The sequence below is a fragment of the Erinaceus europaeus genome, chromosome 12 (genome assembly GCF_950295315.1).
Source record: "Erinaceus europaeus chromosome 12, mEriEur2.1, whole genome shotgun sequence".
NCBI classification, from domain to species: Eukaryota; Metazoa; Chordata; class Mammalia; order Eulipotyphla; family Erinaceidae; genus Erinaceus; species Erinaceus europaeus.
This window is the reverse complement of record NC_080173.1, coordinates 100,535,035-100,553,529: the sequence shown is the minus strand read 5'-3', so window position 1 is coordinate 100,553,529 and position 18,495 is coordinate 100,535,035. Positions and strand designations below refer to the sequence as shown.

General features: G+C 54.0%; 1 protein-coding gene across 3 annotated transcripts; it reads right to left on the bottom strand.

The window, feature by feature from the left end:
* Nucleotides 1–724: 724 nt before the first annotated feature.
* Nucleotides 725–18,211, bottom strand: LZTFL1 (leucine zipper transcription factor like 1). Of its 3 annotated transcripts, none has more exons than XM_060204813.1 (11): nt 18,193–18,211; nt 11,863–11,987; nt 9,710–9,904; nt 8,497–8,557; nt 7,253–7,324; nt 5,987–6,052; nt 5,826–5,903; nt 3,515–3,691; nt 3,004–3,055; nt 2,500–2,603; nt 725–1,066 (listed from the first exon to the last, which is right to left on the bottom strand). In XM_060204813.1, exons 1-10 carry the CDS (start codon nt 18,193–18,195, stop codon nt 2,533–2,535), a joined length of 900 nt encoding a protein of 299 aa, XP_060060796.1. In that variant the 5' UTR covers nt 18,196–18,211; the 3' UTR covers nt 725–1,066; nt 2,500–2,532. The 3 variants fall into 3 exon arrangements, 2 of the variants coding, with proteins under 2 accessions (XP_060060796.1, XP_007531496.2); XR_009553254.1 differs by having other exon boundaries at nt 1,010–1,066; nt 2,964–3,055; XM_007531434.3 differs by lacking the exon at nt 3,004–3,055.
* Nucleotides 18,212–18,495: the final 284 nt, after the last annotated feature.

Here is an 18,495-nt window from a genome sequence, read left to right as displayed (position 1 = left end):
CCTGATGGTTTACCTGAACTCACTCAAGAGAGACAGGACCAACCAGTGGAGTCAGAATCAAGCCTTTCTGAAAGGGGGTCACCGAGCCCGGTGGTGGTGCACGTGAACGCACACGCACAGGTTTTCACGCACAAGGACCTGGGTCCAGGCTCCCGCCCCTCCCGTAAAGGGAGAGCTTCACGAGCAGCAGAGCAGTGCTCTGGGTGTCTCCTTTTCTCGCTCCTTCTCTTCTCCTCCCCTGTCAATTACTCCCTCTGTCTCTATCCAAAATAAGTGAAATAATAATGATGAAAAAAGAAAACGAAGATGTTGCAGATACATATAAAACTATGATCAAAAGTTTAAACTGAGATTTGCTATGAGACTTATGGCAGGCCTTGTACAGAATGTTCTAACTCAGCTTGCATTTCAAAAGGAGAGTTCTGGAAAGGCAAGAACAGACTGCCTTCACCACACCCTGCCGGAACCTCCTCAGTAGAGCATTTAGACAGCCCACGGAAGCTGACAGAATCTTCGTGTTCACTGTTAACATCCGTATCACGGGCTATCATGGGCAAAAACAAACGGCAAACACCACCTATAACAGATGCTAGTCATATTTTAACTTTCTGAGGATCAAACAGAGAAAATCAGTGTTCCCCTCCCCCAAATAAGGCTTATCTGTAATAACTGTGTTTATAACACTATATTTTCACCCTGGAGAATGCACAAAGATAGACACTGCTAGCCGTTAGCATTTATTATGAAGGTGTGTGCCTTCCACGAGCACAAAAGAGAAGACGCTTCTCACTCTAAAAACCCGTTTTAGAATTCTCACTGTATAAAGACTCCGGAGCACTTAGCAGAGAGGAGTGTGGACACAGGGCCCAGGGCCGCCATAAGCTAGGTCTCCTCTCTCCTCAGGTAATAGTTCTGAATGTTAGGAGCAAAGTCTACACAATGGAAAAGGAAGAGAGAGAGAACGTGGTGAACTGCTGCAAACCCACGTCCGCGGCAGGAAGTGGGTGTATTTTCCCGCGGCGACTTCCAGAAGAGATCTTCTCGTTTTCAATCTTCAGGCTCGTATCTGCAGACAGAAACATTCGGAGTGAACCAGGATGGCAGTTTTCTGACTTTGTAACAAGGGCCTCTCTCTCCCTGGGCCTTCTCTCCTGACTAAACCAGTGACACTGCATCTCCCACTCGCAGTCCCCACTGGAGTGGCTGCAAAGATGATGTCCTCCGCGCACGGGCTCCAGGCTCTGTCCCTGGCATGGCACGCACAGGAGGTGACGAGTGCTCTGACCCCCCCCCCCCCCCCCACACACACACACACACTCAGAAACCCACCGTCAGGCTGCTGTGCAGTTACCCGGCTGCAGCAACTGCTTTGCCATGTGCACGGCCCAGGTTCAAGCCTGGTCCCCACCACACTGGGGAACCTTCAGGGCTCTGAAATCTTTCCCTTTCTGCTAGCTCTCTCTTTCTATCTGAAAAAGTCAGCTCAGAGCAGTGAAGTGCTACCGACAAAAGAAAAGAGGAGGAGGAGGGAGGGAAGGAGGGGGGAAGGAAGGTCACTGCTATGGGAAGCCAGGCACATTCAAGTGACAGTGACTTAGAAGCCATCCCTGCAGCAGGTGGGAGAGGGGGCACGCCAATGTCTGACACTTTGGACTTGAAGCTGCTGCCACTTAGAACCCATGCCAGCTCAGTATCTAACTTCAGTAGTTCTCTGAACTGTCAGACACATGCAAACACCTGTGAAGAAAGGCTTAACGCAGCTCCGAGGACGAATCTGACTCGACTCACTTGCTCAGCCTGCTCTCCTGACAGTGAAAGGTGAGCTGAGTTTGCAGGTAAAAGCCACAGAGGCCAAGAGCCTCCCTGACCGCCTCTGGGCACTGAGGGTCAAGCGTGCCCGGTGTGAGTTAAGGCTCCAGGTCTGCTCTGCGCAGAGGATATGTTCTGGCCAACGGCCACTGCAGAGGGTCTGCGTAGAGCATGGCTTCACACACAATAGATTTACTAAACGGGGTGGGGGGGAGAGGGAGAGAGAGGGAGGGAGAGCACCCCTCTGGCATACGCCATGCCGGGAATCATACCCAGGACCTCGTGATGCTGGGCTCAATGAGCTCAGTACTGCAGCAGCGGTGGGGCTGGCTGTGACTTTTAAGTCACACTGGCTAGGGCTCCCATGGGTGAGAGCTCTTCCTCTCAGACCTAAACTGGCACCTAAACTGGCACCCGCGGTACAGTGCGCCCGGCTCTGAGAGGCTGCAAGGCTTCTGCTGAGGAGAAACACCTAGTGCCGCCCCGCCAATGAACCGCCCGCCGTAGCCGTGTGGGTCTAGCGGCTGAGCTGGGCCTCAGGAGACGTGCTGGCGGGTGTTACCAGGAAGGCCGGGTCAGACCTCCGGGCTGAGAGGACAGCCGCCCAGCAGCCTGGCCTCGGCGCACACGCTCAGACCGGCACCAGCCCGGCAGGAAGACAAGCCGAGAGGCCAGGCCGGCCGGACTTACTTGGCCAGTCTTCTCCTCAGGTCTTTGATCTGGTCATTCTTTTTGGTGAGAATCTCCTTCATGTTCCGGTAAGCGGCTGTCTGTTGGAATTTCTTCTCTAATTCCTGCAGAGAGAAAGAAGTCAGCCCGTCACTACGGAAGCAGCGAAGGGAAGGGCAAAGCTCGCTAACTGCACGCCGCAGTTTAGGCCTCGGGGACGGAGCGGCGGGGGCGGCAGTGGCCACGCAGAGTGGAGCGGGCAGCGGTGGCTTCACTCAGGCCCGGACACGCGGACACACGAACTCTTGAGCACGGACACAGGACACAGAGAGTCAGCCACCTCACAGCGACAGCCTGGGAGAACGATGGTCGTTACCACGGGGGCGCGGGAAGGGCACAGACTCGAGTGCCGGGGTGGTGCGGAATCACACACTCCCATTAGTTTACAATCTCACAAATCATTACAGAAAAGAGAAAGGACAAACTATGCCCAAGGCAGAGAACATATCTGAAGTCATAACTGACTTTTCAGGTCAAATAAGCGCGATCTCCTCTGAAACCACAAACAGTGCCAGTGCTGCGGGAAGAGGACGTCGTTTAATTTTTTGTGCCAAAGGTGGAAGAATCTTAGTGCCCAGAAATGACACGTCTTCAGTTTATTAGTTACTATCTCGAGGAAAAGATAAGGTGAGTCCACAGCTCCCCGCTGCCCCCGTGACCCGCAGCTCCCTGTTGCCCGTGACTCCCGGCTGCCTTGCTGTGACCCGCAGTACCCACTGCCCGTGACTCCCCGCTGCCCCCGTGACTCCATGTTGCTGTGACCCACATTACCCGCTGCCCCGCTGTGACCCGCAGCTCCCTGCTGCCACCGTGACTCCACGTCGCTGTGACCCGCAGCTCCCCGCTGCCCCCGTGACCCCACGTTGCTGTGACCACAGCTCCCCGCTGCCCCCGTGACTCCCCGCTGCCCCGCTGCGACACTCGCCCCTCTGTCCTGTGTCTGTCACCTGACTGGACACGGACAGACACACCAGACCTTTTCAGCCAGGCTCAGCTGCTCCTGAAGCCTAAGGAGGTGGTGCTTGGTTGCCACCAGATTTTCCTCCAGGGACTTCTGGCTTTCTGTCTTGTCGTTAAGGGTCTTCTGAAACTCACTCTTCAGAGCAGCGACTGTGTTCTCCAAGTTGTTCACGTCTGGAGTCTGGACGAGATCCTGTGGGAGACGCACACGTCAACGTCGCCTCACCTCCACACTCCAAGTGGTGACTGCGCCACCATCACCGCGGGTGGAAGCAAAGCCACGGTGACCGGCCCCTCTGCTGCCCGCAGGGCAAAGTACCGGTGCTGAGGGACCGGCCCGGTGCGCCCCCAGCCCCAGTTCAGCCTTCTGGCACCGGGCAGACACGTGCGGGCGGCACTGCCTGGCAAATACGTCAATGGGCTTCAAGGCCTGTTGCAGTTGCAAAGAGGAACAGGAGAGGTTCCTGCGAGGCTCTGAGAACTGGAGCTGCGTGGCCAACATTTCATTTTGAAAAGTCAAGTCAAAAAGATCTTAGTGGAGAATTCTGAATGGCAGATGTAAAAATATTAAACTGTGACTTAGATAGATATATAACAGACATGCTCTAGCTATTGTTTATAATAGAGTATTATGAGTCAGATTAGTGCTTTCTGACTGCATGGTGTAATAAACTGTTAAGAAGTGCTTTATATGAAAGAGACAAACACATCTGCACCTCCCTAGGGGAATACAAGCAGCTGAATCTTCTTTCTACCTGGATCCTTTTTGACTTTATGACATTTATAAACAGGGAAAATATGTTAATAAGAGTGGTCCATAATGTTCATCCTGAAGATCAAGCTGTGCTATTACCAAAGAAAAAGTTCTCACTCATTTTTGAAATTTAGTCCTTTTGGGGGAAGATATACTCATTTATTTCCACGACACCAGAGCTGGGGGCGCCAGGAGAGACCAGAGCCCTTGGATACACAGTGGCACTGGGGATTGAACCTGGACCCTCAGGCATGCAAACCTGGTCAACTACCAGCCTGAAATGCAGGGATGTCTGCATTCTGTTTTTGCCAAAACCTTTCAAGTAAAACTGCAGCAAAGTCCAAAACGGCCTTTAATGTGAACTCACGACGCCAGACCTGTGTAATTGGCTTCCTCTGCAGGAAGCATCAAGCCTTTCCCATGTGTCTGACTCTGTCTCACAAGCCTGTGGCCCTGGGTACAGAGTGGCTGGAAATCACATCTAGCCCCTTTCTCCTCTGCCATAAAAACAGACCCCATATTTGAAATATCTGTAAGTAAAAGTACGGGATGTCTTATGCATGTACAAACTATTGTATTTACTGTTGAATGTAAAACATCAATTCCCCAATAAAGAAATAATTTTTAAAAAAAAGTATGGGATGTCTGAAGTTTGCTTCTGAAGCCATTATGAGAGGAAATAAATGCACATGACTCCTGCCCTCATGCTTGCTACATCTTCTATTTTTCCCATAAAAATGAAAATGTTACATCAAAAATATAACAGAAGTCCAATAAATCTGGTTTTGGATTGATTTATTATGGACATCTACAATGACACTCCAACCACTGGAAAAGCCAGTATTGGTCTGAAAGGTCCAGTGGTGAGACAGTCTGTCTCGGCCTCAATGGATGGGAGGCGGCAGCACTGAGTGCGTGGTGGCCTCCAGCAGGGGGCGCTCCAGCCCCTCCCCTGGCAGCAGGGACTGTTCCAGCAGAGCGACCTGGGCAGGCCCCAGCCACACAGACTGCAGATTCCCGCCAGTAGCTGCATCCCGCTGTCTGCACACTTACTCAGGGCACCTGCTACTGGCGTGTTCTGGCTGGAGAAATGCAGGTAAAACCAGCCAACACTGTCTCCACTTTCCCTTTGTCCCATTGTAATCAGGCGACAGCAGGAGGGTAAAAAGATTGAGTTTGGTGGGTGTGGTGCAGGGCGAGGTGTGCTGGCAGCTATGGGGGGGGGGGGGCTTGGCCCCGTGGCAGCCACAGTCCCGTGACACAGCATTTCTTTAAGAAAGTGGTCAAAACGTTACTTAAAAAATAAGTTTCAGCGTCAGGTGGCTCTCAGACGTGTGAGGCTTGTGAGCTGTGTGTCTGTCTGTCTGTCACACCTACACTGGAGGACAGACACCAGGAAGGAAGAGCCTTGGCTGCTGTCACCCAGCCCTTCCCGGAGGAGGGTGTGCTGAGGCAGGACAGCTGTGGCCTTCTCTGGGGGAGGCTCAGTAAGGAGGAACAGGGACTTAGCAGTGAACTTATAACTCGGTCTATTTAGACACTGTGAGGAGATAACAGCTAAGATGTACCTCACCTTCTGACTTCCCTGATCGAGCTGTAAATCCCGCACTTGTCGTTCTAGTCTTGACTTCTCATCCAATGCGTTTGTGGCCTAGAATCGAGTTTAAACAAAACACTCAGTGCGCGGTCTTCTTGTGAGCCTTTCAGCATTCTGCTAAAGTCTTTCTTGGTTACCTGTGTCTCCACGGTCTTCAGTCTTGACTTCAATTTCTCATTTTCTTCTTGAAGTCTTGAAATTTCCTTTACGAGTAAATCCAAGTTTTAATATTTTAGCCAAAGTATTATTATTGTCATATTATAATTACCAGAGCACTGCTCAGCTCTGGCTTATGGTGGTGCGGGGGTTGAACCTGGGACTTTGGAGCCTCAGGCATGAGAGTCTCTCTGCATAATTATTATGCTAAACTCCCCTGCCCTGCCAAAGTATTTTTAACACTTAAAATTACAATTTCACTTAAATTTTATACTATCACTTAAACTTTTAATTTTCAAATTAAGCCTCAAGTATGTAATAGGTCTGTGCACCCTGGTGGTTGGCCATGTCTGCACTGAACCCCAGCCCACCAGCCTCAACACTGAATCGACTCTAGTCCTAAGACTCCTGCTCCTTCTCTCCAAGCCCCTCACTGTCCTCAGCCCTCCGTGCCTTCTCTTTCCCGAGGCGCACCTCCCCTGCCCTCTCCCACCCAGCTAGACCTGCACTCTGCAGTCCGATTTGGCCTTTGGTGAGCACTGCAGCCACCAACCCTAAAGGGTTCTTCACCTTTTCACTATGTATGTTCAATCGCCACCCCCACCCTCCGCCATTTCTAACTGAGCCGTGGCCCAAGACCTCCCTGTCTTTAAGCACCTGTCAGCTCAGTCTTACGTCTTGCACACACGGGGGCTGGCCCCTTATCCTGCCAGCCTTTCTGTCCTCCCCTGCTCTTCCCTCTGACAACTCAGTCTGCCCTTCCCCTTCAGCCCTGCTCAGAGCCCCTGCCCCAGGGCTTGTCCTCACTGTGCCCACCCACATGGAACTCTGTCTCCTCCGCTCCCTGCGGCATCTGGGCCATGGCGGTTAGGACTATCCTGCGTGTGATTCCTGACTACTAGCTCTTCCTGCCCAAATGAGACTGTGACTGTGGAAGGCAAAGGGGCAGGCGCTGCACCGCCTTTACTGCAGCAGCATCTAGCACAGTGTCGGGAAATAAAGGAGGCATGGAAAAATCCTGCTCTGCTAATAACAACAAAACCTCTTCATTGTTCATCAACTTCAAAATGCTCATCGAAAACACATCCCCACAGGAAGACAGACTCGGAGCTGCCCTTCGTGTGGTGCCCACAGCAGACCAGCGGCTCTCGGGACCGTCCAGCTCAGTTTCTCTCCCTGTGGTTATGCAGACGTTGCAGACACAGACTGAGAAGAGCTGCCGTGCATCAAAATGACGATAGCGATACCTTGTTTAGGAGTTCTGCGGTTCCGCTTTCATTGAGTGGGGCGAGTTTCGGCTTTATCATATCAATGATGGGCTGAAATGAAACAGACACCAAACCGAGGTCACTACAGAGGAATCCTGGTTAATCACGGGACACCTGCATTTTCTAAGTGGACAAGAGCGTGTGGCTGTATTCCGTGGGTGTGAGCTCACGCGAGGGCATTTCTGACGGCTTAGTTCGGGCTAGCTTCCCGGCCCACAGCACTCAACAAGGCAACAAAGGTGTCCTCCCCACATCGTTTAAGAAATAATACACATGGGAGGGGAAATGAGGAAGGAGGTGACCCAAGCCAGCCCCTGGGGACCGGGGTTCTAGCCTGTGGCAGTGGGGGCACAGCTTTCTGGCTGAAGCCTCGACTCCAGGAAAGCGTCCCGCTGGTGAGCGCACCACACAGGCGCCGCAGCGCAGAGGGATCTAGGCTGGTGCAGCTACTCTGTGCTACAGACGAAGCCGTCCATGCCCAGACCTGGAAACGTCTCGGCCAGACAGACCCGTGACCCCAGGGAATGACCGGAAGTTGCTCTGTGCGAGCGGTGCCGCAGACCCAGAGACTGGCACGGCGGAGAAATGCTGGCTGCGAGCAACGAGAAGGTGCAGAACGAGGAGGAGGGAACGAGGACTCCTCCTCCACATGAGGGCGACCGGGCTCCATCGCCACAGCTAACCTGTGGAGGTCACACAGCTCGGGGTGACGACGAAGGCGTCTGAGAAGCACCCTCAGGGTCAGCTGAGCCCAGGGCCCGTGCTACACGTACTCTGCATGAAGTGCTCACATGACTGGATTCGGGAGGACTGCACGAGTGTGTGCGTGTGAGTGCGTGTGTGAGAGTGTGAGTGTGTGTGGTGTCTGTGTGTGTGAGAATGTGAGTGTGTGTGTGAGAGAGTGTGTGAGTGTGTGTGAGTGAGAGCCCGTGTGTGAGTGTGTGTGCAGAAGTATACAAAAACAACTTTTCACTTTACCTCTGAATGCTCTGAGTGACTTGGAGATTTTTACATTACAGACACTAAAATCGGGACGCTAAAATTCACCTTGTAAGGCCTTTACGTGGTTTCCAGTCACTCTGCCAGTTCTCACCGGCTCCCTGAACCGGCTCAGGTTCCCTCCCTCACCTCTACAGTGGGAATGGCCAAAGTCTCTGCTCCTAGGGTGATTCTGAGGACCAAATTATCAAGAAATGATGTGCTTAATAGTGAAAAAAAATTACCTTTTTATTTGAAGATATGAATTCTGCCTTTTCAAATTCTGCAACTTGTTCTAATAATTCTCTTGAAGATAAAAACAAAGATGAAAAACTATTGACTTATTGATAAAATAGATTTGTAACATACACAAGGAAATCACTAGGACCAGTCTCGCATGCCAGATAAGCAGGACAAAGTCGGGCTTCACCTCACTGTCACAAAAGGACGTCTAGTCACTGATCACAGAACCCGCTGTCCCCGGCTCACACCTGAGCCTCCCGCAACGTGTCCGTCTCCCTTGCATTTCCCACTCGCGGCCCTTCGATGTCACCCGCCACTTGCCGATGGCTTCATTTTTGAGGCTCTAGAGGGAGCTGGTTCTAGCAGCAAGTCTACACTGGTAGCTGGAAGGGGTCTGAGAAATACCAACTGCTGTTTCATGGCACCTCAGAAAAATGGAATTTGTTTATATCGAGAGCATCATACCTACTTAAAAAGAAAAGGCTGACATATTCTCGAGAAAGACAGCTGGTTTGGAAGGGACCCATCTGACTATCTCACCTGCAAAGGAAAGTGAGAGCTGTCCGGAAGCTTTCACAGTGAGTGAGTGACAGTGGCTACTCTTGGACTTTCTCAACAGGCCAGCTTCTCAGCAGTTCCCTAGCAGCCCGCCCTGCCCAGCAGCTGGCAGCCCATTCCTGTGCCGCCGAGGCTCTACCAGGGGCCCCAGTGCCGTGGCCGTGGCCATGGCTGTGTCCGCAGAGCGGTTCCCAGCGGCTGCCTGGCAAGCCCTGCTCACGCCCAGCACAGCTTTCCTTCCAGTGGGCTCCGCTTCGCCAGCTCTCGGGATGCCGTGAGCTTACTGTTCAGATCACACACTGGCCTAAGCTGATGCTACGTGAACTGATTGTTTTGTGCTTTATTTCCTAGCTGACCTATCTCAGAGGCTTACAAGATACTCAGCCTTTCAGAGATGTCAAAATAGCCATCAGCGGTGGCCCAGACACTACTGACTTGATCTAGAGTCCGGGAGCACATCCCGGCCGCACAGCCCGTCCTATTCGGCCCGGCCCCAGCCCCAAAGCGAGAAGCAGCAGAGACATCCACTGCGCCCTGGGGCCGCACTCAGCTCTGCCTCACGGCGGTGCTGGGGGCCGGGCGGGGACTCGGAGCCTCAGCGCCCCTCGCCCGCCTCTCACCCCTTCACGGCATGTGCTCAGGGCCCGGTCTCGTCACCTGTTTTCCAGTTCAGAGATGTCGGTCTGCAGTTTGAGGAACCACTTCTCTGCTTGTGAGAAGAGCTGCCGCAGGAGCAGCACGTTGGTGTGGGCCGTGTGGATGAGCTCGGACTCCACCTCGCTGTGCACCACGGCCCGCAGCCCGCTCAGGACCTCCGAGACCTCGTCTATGGTGAAGGTCTCCTCCACGAGCCTGCAAGACACCACAGCTGACGCCTCCCGACCCACAGCGACAGCCGCGCACGCAGCAAAGCCGAGAAGGTCACCAGATGCCAGTGTCCGGAGGGGAGAGGGCCATCGAGAAGACCTTCCTGGGGACTCTCGACCAGTTTCAAGGCTGCAGACTATCCAAGCTCGGGTAAGTTTTGATGTCTATTTGACCACTCACACTGGGGCTCGTTCTCCAGCACCGATCATGCGCTCAGAAACACTTCCCAGACTATTTTTTCCCTGATCTTTTTACTTTAACCTCTACTCTAATTAATCTTATACCACTTAATAATGCCAGAGTCCACCAGGAAGACTGACTTGCCCTATTAAAAGTCACTTCTCTTGAGTCTTTGTAGCTGCTTAAGCTATTACGTCAGTAGTGTCTATAAGAAAATGAACAGTGATCACATCTCGCTTTTGCTACCATCCTTGAGACCCCAGAGGAAGTACAAATCCTCACTGATCTTAAAGTGCCCTTGACCACTGAGCACTCCAGTAAAAAGAAAGAACATTCTCAGTCTCAGTATGTAAGAACATCCACTCTCACAAAGAGCACGCTCGGGTAGGAAGGAGTGTCGGAGTCTCCAGGGTCCTCCCTGGGCACGCGCATGCAGGCACAGAGGGAGGCAGAGACAGCCCTACAACCAGGCCCAGGAACGTGCCCCACAGCAGATTCTTGGGGAAGCTTCTGCGCCCACCTCCCGCATTCAATGACAGTTTCACAGTAACGCCCCCTCTCCTTCCCCTGCCTGCACCCTCAAAGCTCCCTTCGCCCCCCTCAGACTTCAGCTGATGAAGAGAAGGACCCAGCCAGGCTTATGGCCCCTTCCAAGAGGAGAAAATAAAGGGAGTCAAACTGGTGACAGCTGTCCCCCAGCGGCTAGAGTCTGAGTAACTGCCATCTTGTTGGTACAGACTTGAGCCGCTCTAAGAAACCCCAAACTTTATTTAATAAATAAAGTTTTAATGCGAGTCCTTTCAAACATTGTATGTTCTTCATATAGTCTTTACGGGACACACGGCGTCTGACTAGGTCTTTTTCTTTTGGCAACACAAGTCTGTTATCTGGACGGTGATGGGAGGGCCCAGACGTCACCTGATGGCGCACCTTCCCGAAGGGCTGCCCCAGCCTCACCACTGCAGCGGAGCTCCTCCCCCGCGGGCCAGGAAGCCAGATGGTAGCCAACAGGTAGTATCTGCAGCTGGCGGCCATGGCGACCGAGGAGAGCCCAACGTGGTGGTGTCATGACAGGTGGGGTCGCTTCTCATCTGTCTCACTTGGCACTCAGGTGTGCCGAGTCTTATCCCCAGGTAGGCGGCCTGACTAGCGTTCCCTTTCTCTCTGTATTCCCTACTATTCTCTGGACTCAACGCACTTTCTGCTCTTTCTCTCTGTTTACTGTGACGCGGTGAGAGGAGAGTGAACCAGAACATCACCTGACACACGCTGGCACACGTGTTGTCAGGGACGGGATCTGGGCGCTTTGCTCTGGCCACTGCTGCGTCCTCTGGGCCGCCAAAGCTCACACTCTTCTGAACTTCATCCTTCACTGCTGGCCGCCAACCCCGACCATCACCTCTCCCGGCACTAGGCAGCAAGGTGTCCCGGCTCCCTGCTGCTCCTCTCTCACTTCTTCGGCGTGGAATGCATGGGTGGTCTTATTTGTGCTGACTGCTCTATCCCACGACTCGGATCTTCTAATTAATAATGGGAGTCGTTACAGTTCTGCAGTGCATCGTGAACCCATGCACCTCCGTTTCCCAGCTGCCCTTTCGAGACTGCGGCTGCAGGACCAGCCCCGCGCATCTCTGACCCGGCACCACTCCCACCGCCCGGCCGTGCTAGCGGGCAATCGGGATGGAGCTTCTTACACCGCCTCCCTCCGGCCCCTGCAGGCGGCCACACAGGGCCTGACTGGTTCCTGACAGTGCTCTTGGTACCTGCTCTCCTTGAGGTCCTGGAAGCAGGAGTCCACCGTTTTGAGTCTCAAGCCTCTTTTTGAACGAGCAAAACGCATATAGTTAACAATTTCATTCTGATGGTGCTCATTGAGGCCCAACTCTGCCTGAGAGAGAAGAAATGCAGCTGTTAGCCTGGACAATGCGACAATGGAGCCAGCAAAGAAAACACAGAGGACACCTGGAGCTGAGGCTGCCAGATATGTGTGTGTGTGTGTGTGTGTGTGTGTGTGTGTGTGTGTGTGTGTGTGTGTGTATATATATGTATACATATGCTTTTATTTTTATTACCACTAGGGTCATTGCTGGGGCTTGGTGCCAGCACTACAAGTCCACTAATCCTGTAGGCCTTTTTTTCCCCTGTTTTTATTTTTCCCTTTTTTAATTTTTATTTGATAGGGAGGGGAGATAGGGAGAGAGACAGATACACACCGGCAGATCTGCCTGGGGGAGCAGGGGCTTGAACCCGGGTCCTTATGCATGGTAGTGTGTGTGCTTAACTGGGGGGGGGGGGGCAGGTGGCAATATTTTTCTTCCCTTCTTTGCAGATACACGGCCACCCCACTATACTTGTGCCCATGTGACCGCTTCTCAGCAGTGGACGTGACCAGACGTGTGTGGCTTTGCCGCACCTCATCTCTCCGAGGCCTGGAGGAGGCCCCACCGTGGCTAAAGCAGGCAAATGGGAACAGTGTCCCGGGAAAAGGGCAGGCGCTAAGGGCCCGCACCCGCGGTCGCCTTTGTAAACTGCACTGCCCATTGGCAGCTGAGGAGCGCGCGGTCCTCAAATGCTGTGCTCTGTCTTCACTACTTTGATGATTAAAATCTCAACTGAAGACTAGAAAACGCAAATGAAAGACTTTCTTTTACCCATTTTAAAAAGGGATTTCGGACCCACCATTTTCTTTTTACTCTGAGGGTAAGGGAAGAGGAGGCATGACTGAGGGAGGGAAGCAGGCACGGGTGGGACTGAACCCAGGGCCAGTCCATGCAGACTGCTGCTTCCCCACCGGGCCGTCCCCCTGGCCCAACAATTTTCTGACATTTTCCTTTCCAGGTGTAGACAACTCCCTCTGAGCTAACTTCAAACATCAGGAACGACAGCGCTGACAGCAGCTAAAAGTCACTCAGAAGTTAAATCTGAAAAAAGTGACAGCATTCTACTTTACAAATGGAAAAATGAGACAGAGACACCCTTTCCTTAAACTGCTCAAACAGTGAGTGGTAGCGCAGGGGTCTCAAGCAGGCCATCGGATTTTTCGGCCCACAATCAGCTCTGACGTTCTGAATTCTTCTGGAACATGGAAGAACGTGGCTAGAAGCAAGTATGTACACGTTAGCATGACATACGTGCTTGAGTGGGACTCAAGATAGATTTCTGTGAGGCATCAAAAAATAAACCTCTCTACTTAGACCTAGACACTCTCCTCACCTGCCTCCTATTGCATATTGCTCACTCACTCCAAAGCCCACCTCGTCAGACAAAGTAAGGACTACAAAAACTTGATAAGGGCAAGAGAAAGGCACACTTTAATGATGACTCTTTAGTCACTGCCAGGCCACCCCAGCACCTGGGGCCCTAGTCAGGGAGTCCTGGGATCCCACACAGACATGATGGGCCTAGGCCTCTAACAGATCCTCTCGCCACTGTCACTGCTCATCTCCATCAGCAACAACACAATAAGGCCCTCTGTGGGCCTCTACAGGACCCTGCCCTCAGTGAGGATGTTTCATTCTCCGAAGGGAGGCTGGACAACATACTCTACCTACCACCTGAGGAAGATGGGCCCTGAAATTAGCGCAGCCTGGAATGCTCCCAGCCGTGACCACAGAATGTGACCTCAGACCTGCGGGGATGCAGGTTACACAGGCTCCTGTGCTGAACATGGGCCTCAGATCAAACCGGTGGGGTTTACAGTTAACAATATTTATATCTTTTTCCCATATCTGGGAGCTACTCTCTCCTCTGATCCAGCTTTCTGGTCCTTTCTGCAACTATGACACCATCTCCCCAGACAATAACTTAGGTCACCTGCATGTTAGCTGTCAGGCTCAGGCAAAAACTAGTAAAGTCACGGGCCCTTTGGAATATACCTAAAATAGATCTACTAGCTATTTCCAAAACAAGAGACCCAAATCTTTATCTGTAATACTCCAGCCTTTAGGTCCATGATTAGTCAACAATTTGTTCTGCTTTATATCTTAACTCTTTTTCTTTTCTTTTAATATTTATTTATTCTCTTTTGTTGCCCTTGTTGTTTTATTGTTGTAGTTATTATTGTTGTTGTCGTTGTTGGATAGGACAGAGAGAAATGCAGAGAGGGGGGGAGAGAAAGACAGACAGCTGCAGACCTGCTTCACCGCCTGTGAAGCGACTCCCCTGCAGGTGGGGAGCCGGGGGCTCAAACCGGGATCCTTATGCCGGTCCTTGCGCTTTGCGCCACCTGCGCTTCACCCGCTGCGCTACAGCCCGACTCCCATCTTAACTCTTTTTCAACTACCAGGTTCCAGATGCTAACCGGAATTTCCTGGACAGATGACCCCACCAGTGTGTCCTGGAGCCCCACCGCACTAGGGAAAGAGAGAGGCAGACTGGGAGTGTGGACCGACCAGTCAACGCCCATGTTCAGCGGGGAAGCAATTACAGAAGCCAGACCCTCTACCTTCTGCAACCCTCAATGACCCTGGGTCCATGCTCCCAGAGGGATAGAGAATGGGAAAGCTGTCAGGGGAGGGGATGGGGTACAGAGTTCTGGGGGTGAGAATTGTGTGGAGTTATGCCCCTCTTATGCTATGGTTTAGTCAATGTTCCCTTTTTATGAATAAAACTTTAAAAAAATAATAAACCAACCTGCATTAGCTGTGATGAGAATGCTACACCAGGAAATACCTCAGAATAATGTCACAACTTAGGGGAAGAAACCCATAAAGACAAAAATATTTCAATCACTCTTCATCGTTTATGCATTAAATTCATACTTTTAAATTCTCTACTCTTCAAATTTGCTCTTAAACCCCATTTCTCTGAATTCTTCTGTAGGAATGTGAAGTTTTACTGGATAAGGGCAAGAGACTGGCTCACTGAATGATGGTCCTTTTGTTTTTTTAAAACTTCTTGTATTTCTTTATTATTATTATTATTATCTTTTATTTATTGATTGGATAGATGCAGCCAGAAATCAAGAGGGGAGGGGTGATAGAGAGGCAGAGAGACACCTGCAGCCCTGCTTCACCACTTGTAAAGCTTTCCCCCTGCAGGTGGGGACTGGGGGCTCGAACCCAGGCCTTTGTGCATTGTAATATGGACGCTCAACCAGGTGCGCCACCACCCGGCCCCATGATGGTCCTTTTGGTCACTGTCAGGCCACCCCATCATCCGGGGCTTTAGTCAGAGGATCCCATAGGCATGACGGGCCTAGACCTCTCACAGACCCCGCTCTCCCCCATCACTGGTCACTCCCATCAGGCCCGTCAGCACACACCCTCCTGTGGCCTCTCCAGGACCTGCCCTCACTGCAGAGCAGCCATGGTGGGGACGCCCCACTCTGCAGGGAGGCTGGTCAGCCTGCTCTGCCCCTCGAGGAAGACGGGTCCTGACATGAGAGCAGCCTGGAATGTTCCAGCTGTGACCGTGGACTGCGAGCTCAGACCTACAGGGACTCAGAGGCCACACAGGCTCCTGTGCTGATGTGAATGGAGGATACGGGTCCCGGGTCAGACAGATGGGGTAAATAGTTCATGGTGCTCATATACACTTTTCAAATTTGGGAGCTACTCTCTGCCCTGATCCAGCTTTCTAGTTCCATCCTCGACTCTGACACCATTTTCGCAGACAGTGTTTTTAGTCCACCTCCATGTCAGCTGTCAAGCTCAGGCAAAACTTGCTGAAGTCATGGCCCCCGGGAACAAACCTAAGATAGACTGCCAAGCTCCTTGTCACACGGAGACCCTCAACTTCAAATAGCTCGCAAGAAACAGGCATCGGTTAACGTGTGACGTGAGAAGACACAGCGCCGGACCAAACACCAAGGCGACGTCTAGCTACACAGGCAGGCGACCAAATCCGAGCCTCGCCGGCAGGTTTCGCTCCTGTCCAGTGACAGAGGGCAGGATGACCTGCTGCAAAGCGTCGCCGGCAGGTTTCGCTCCCGTCCAGTGACACAGGGCAGGATGACCTGCTGCAAAGCGTCGCCGGCAGGTTTCGCTCCCGTCCAGTGACAGAGGGCAGGATGACCTGCTGCAAAGCGTCGCGGCAGGTTTCGCTCCCGTCCAGTGACACAGGGCAGGATGACCTGCTGCAAAGCGTCGCCGGCAGGTTTCGCTCCTGTCCAGTGACAGAGGGCAGGATGACCTGCTGCAAAGCGTCGCCGGCAGGTTTCGCTCCCGTCCAGTGACACAGGGCAGGATGACCTGCTGCAAAGCGTCGCCGGCAGGTTTCGCTCCCGTCCAGTGACAGAGGGCAGGATGACCTGCTGCAAAGCGTCGCGGCAGGTTTCGCTCCCGTCCAGTGACACAGGGCAGGATGACCTGCTGCAAAGTGTCGCCGGCAGGTTTCGCTCCCGTCCAGTGACACAGGGCAGGATGACCTGCTGCAAAGTGTCGCCGGCAGGTTTCGCTCCTGTCCAGTGACAGAGGGCAGGATGACCTGCTGCAAAGCGTCGCCGGCAGGTTTCGCTCCTGTCCAGTGACACAGGGCAGGATGACCTGCTGCAAAGCGTCGCCGGCAGGTTTCGCTCCTGTCCAGTGACAGAGGGGCAGGATGACCTGCTGCAAAGCGTCTTCCGACAGTGGGAAGTGCCTGGAGAGCAAACTCAGCGTCTGTGCGAACTTGGCTGCGGAAGTCTTCAAGCCATCAAGCTATCGCCAGGGGAGTGTCACAAACGGAGGGGAGGAATGAGAGACGCCGAGAGAGGAGAGGGCAAAGGAAAGGCGCCCAGCAGTAGTGACAGGTGAAGGGGGGACTTAGAGAGGAAGTGAAGGCAGGGTGGAAGGGAAAGAAAGGGAAGAAATATATATCGATATAGAATCAGTCCACGCTGGTGAGCTCGGGAGACCCACTGCAGTTCCCAATGGAGGAAACAGTCCCACGATGTGTCCCCAATGGGGACCACATGCGATTATACCCTTGTTACCTTACAATTTTGTAGATCAGCATCAAGTCACTAGTAAAATAAAGCGAGGGGAGGGAGGGCAGTAGGCAGAAACCTTTCCTTGAAATAAAGAAGATGCCGTGATAAACATGAGCTCAATCTAGTACCTACCCTACCGGCCGCTTAATATTTTAACCGGGACTGTGGGGGTCCCAGGGGCTCCTCCCAAGTGGGGGTCCCAGGGGCTCCTCCAAAGTGGGGGTCACAGCAGCTCCTCCCAAGTGGGGTCCCAGCGGCTCCTCCATAGTGGGGTCCCAGGGGCTCCTCCCAAGTGGGGGTCACAGCAGCTCCTCCATAGTGGGGGTCCCAGCGGCTCCTCCAAAGTGGGGGTCCCAGGGGCTCCTCCATAGTGGGGTCCCAGGGGCTCCTCCATAGTGGGGTCCCAGGGGCTCCCCCATAGTGGGGTCCCAGGGGCTCCCCCATAGTGGGGGTCCCAGGGGCTCCTCCATAGTGGGGTCCCAGGGGCTCCTCCCAAGTGGGGGTCCCAGGGGCTCCTCCATAGTGGGGTCCCAGGGGCTCCTCCATAGTGGGGTCCCAGGGGCTCCTCCATAGTGGGGTCCCAGGGGCTCCTCCATAGTGGGGGTCCCAGGGGCTCCCCCATAGTGGGGGTCACAGCGGCTCCTCCATAGTGGGGGTCCCAGGGGCTCCTCCATAGTGGGGTCCCAGGGGCTCCCCCATAGTGGGGTCCCAGGGGCTCCCCCATAGTGGGGGTCCCAGGGGCTCCTCCATAGTGGGGTCCCAGGGGCTCCCCCATAGTGGGGGTCACAGCGGCTCCTCCATAGTGGGGTCCCAGGGGCTCCTCCAAAGTGGGGGTCCCAGGGGCTCCTCCATAGTGGGGTCCCAGCGGCTCCTCCATAGTGGGGGTCCCAGGGGCTCCTCCATAGTGGGGGTCCCAGGGGCTCCTCCATAGTGGGGGTCCCAGCGGCTCCTCCCAAGTGGGGCCGGTGGGGGCGGCGAGGAATGGAGCAGACGCTGCGGAACGACGCGGAGGGAGAGGCCCGGGCAGCAGAGGTTCCCGAGTGGCGCCGCCGGACCCCTCTCACCACCGCCCGGCCCGGCCCGGCCCGGCCCGGGGGCGCCGCCATCGCGGGGGTGGGGGGCGGGGGGGCGGCTGCTCAGCCTCCTTAGCCCGGGCTGCGGCTCCGGCCGGCCGGCTACTCACCATGGCGGAGGGAGGGCGGGAGTCCGCACCCGGGGGAGCGAGGGGGCCGCCGGCCGCGCCTAACCCAGGCCCGGATCCTCCAGGGCGGCGAGACCCTCCGGGAGCCGAAGGAGGGCGGCCTGTTTGGAAGCCTCCGGTTGCTAAGGGGAACGGAGCCACGTGGCCCCGACGCCTGCACTTTGATTGGCCTAGACGGTCACGCGACAGGAAGTGTCGGGAGGCCCGCCGGGAGGCGCATGCGCATTGCCCCCCCCCCCCCCCGGGAGCAGGAAGTCCCGCCTTTTCGCGCCACGCCGACCTGGG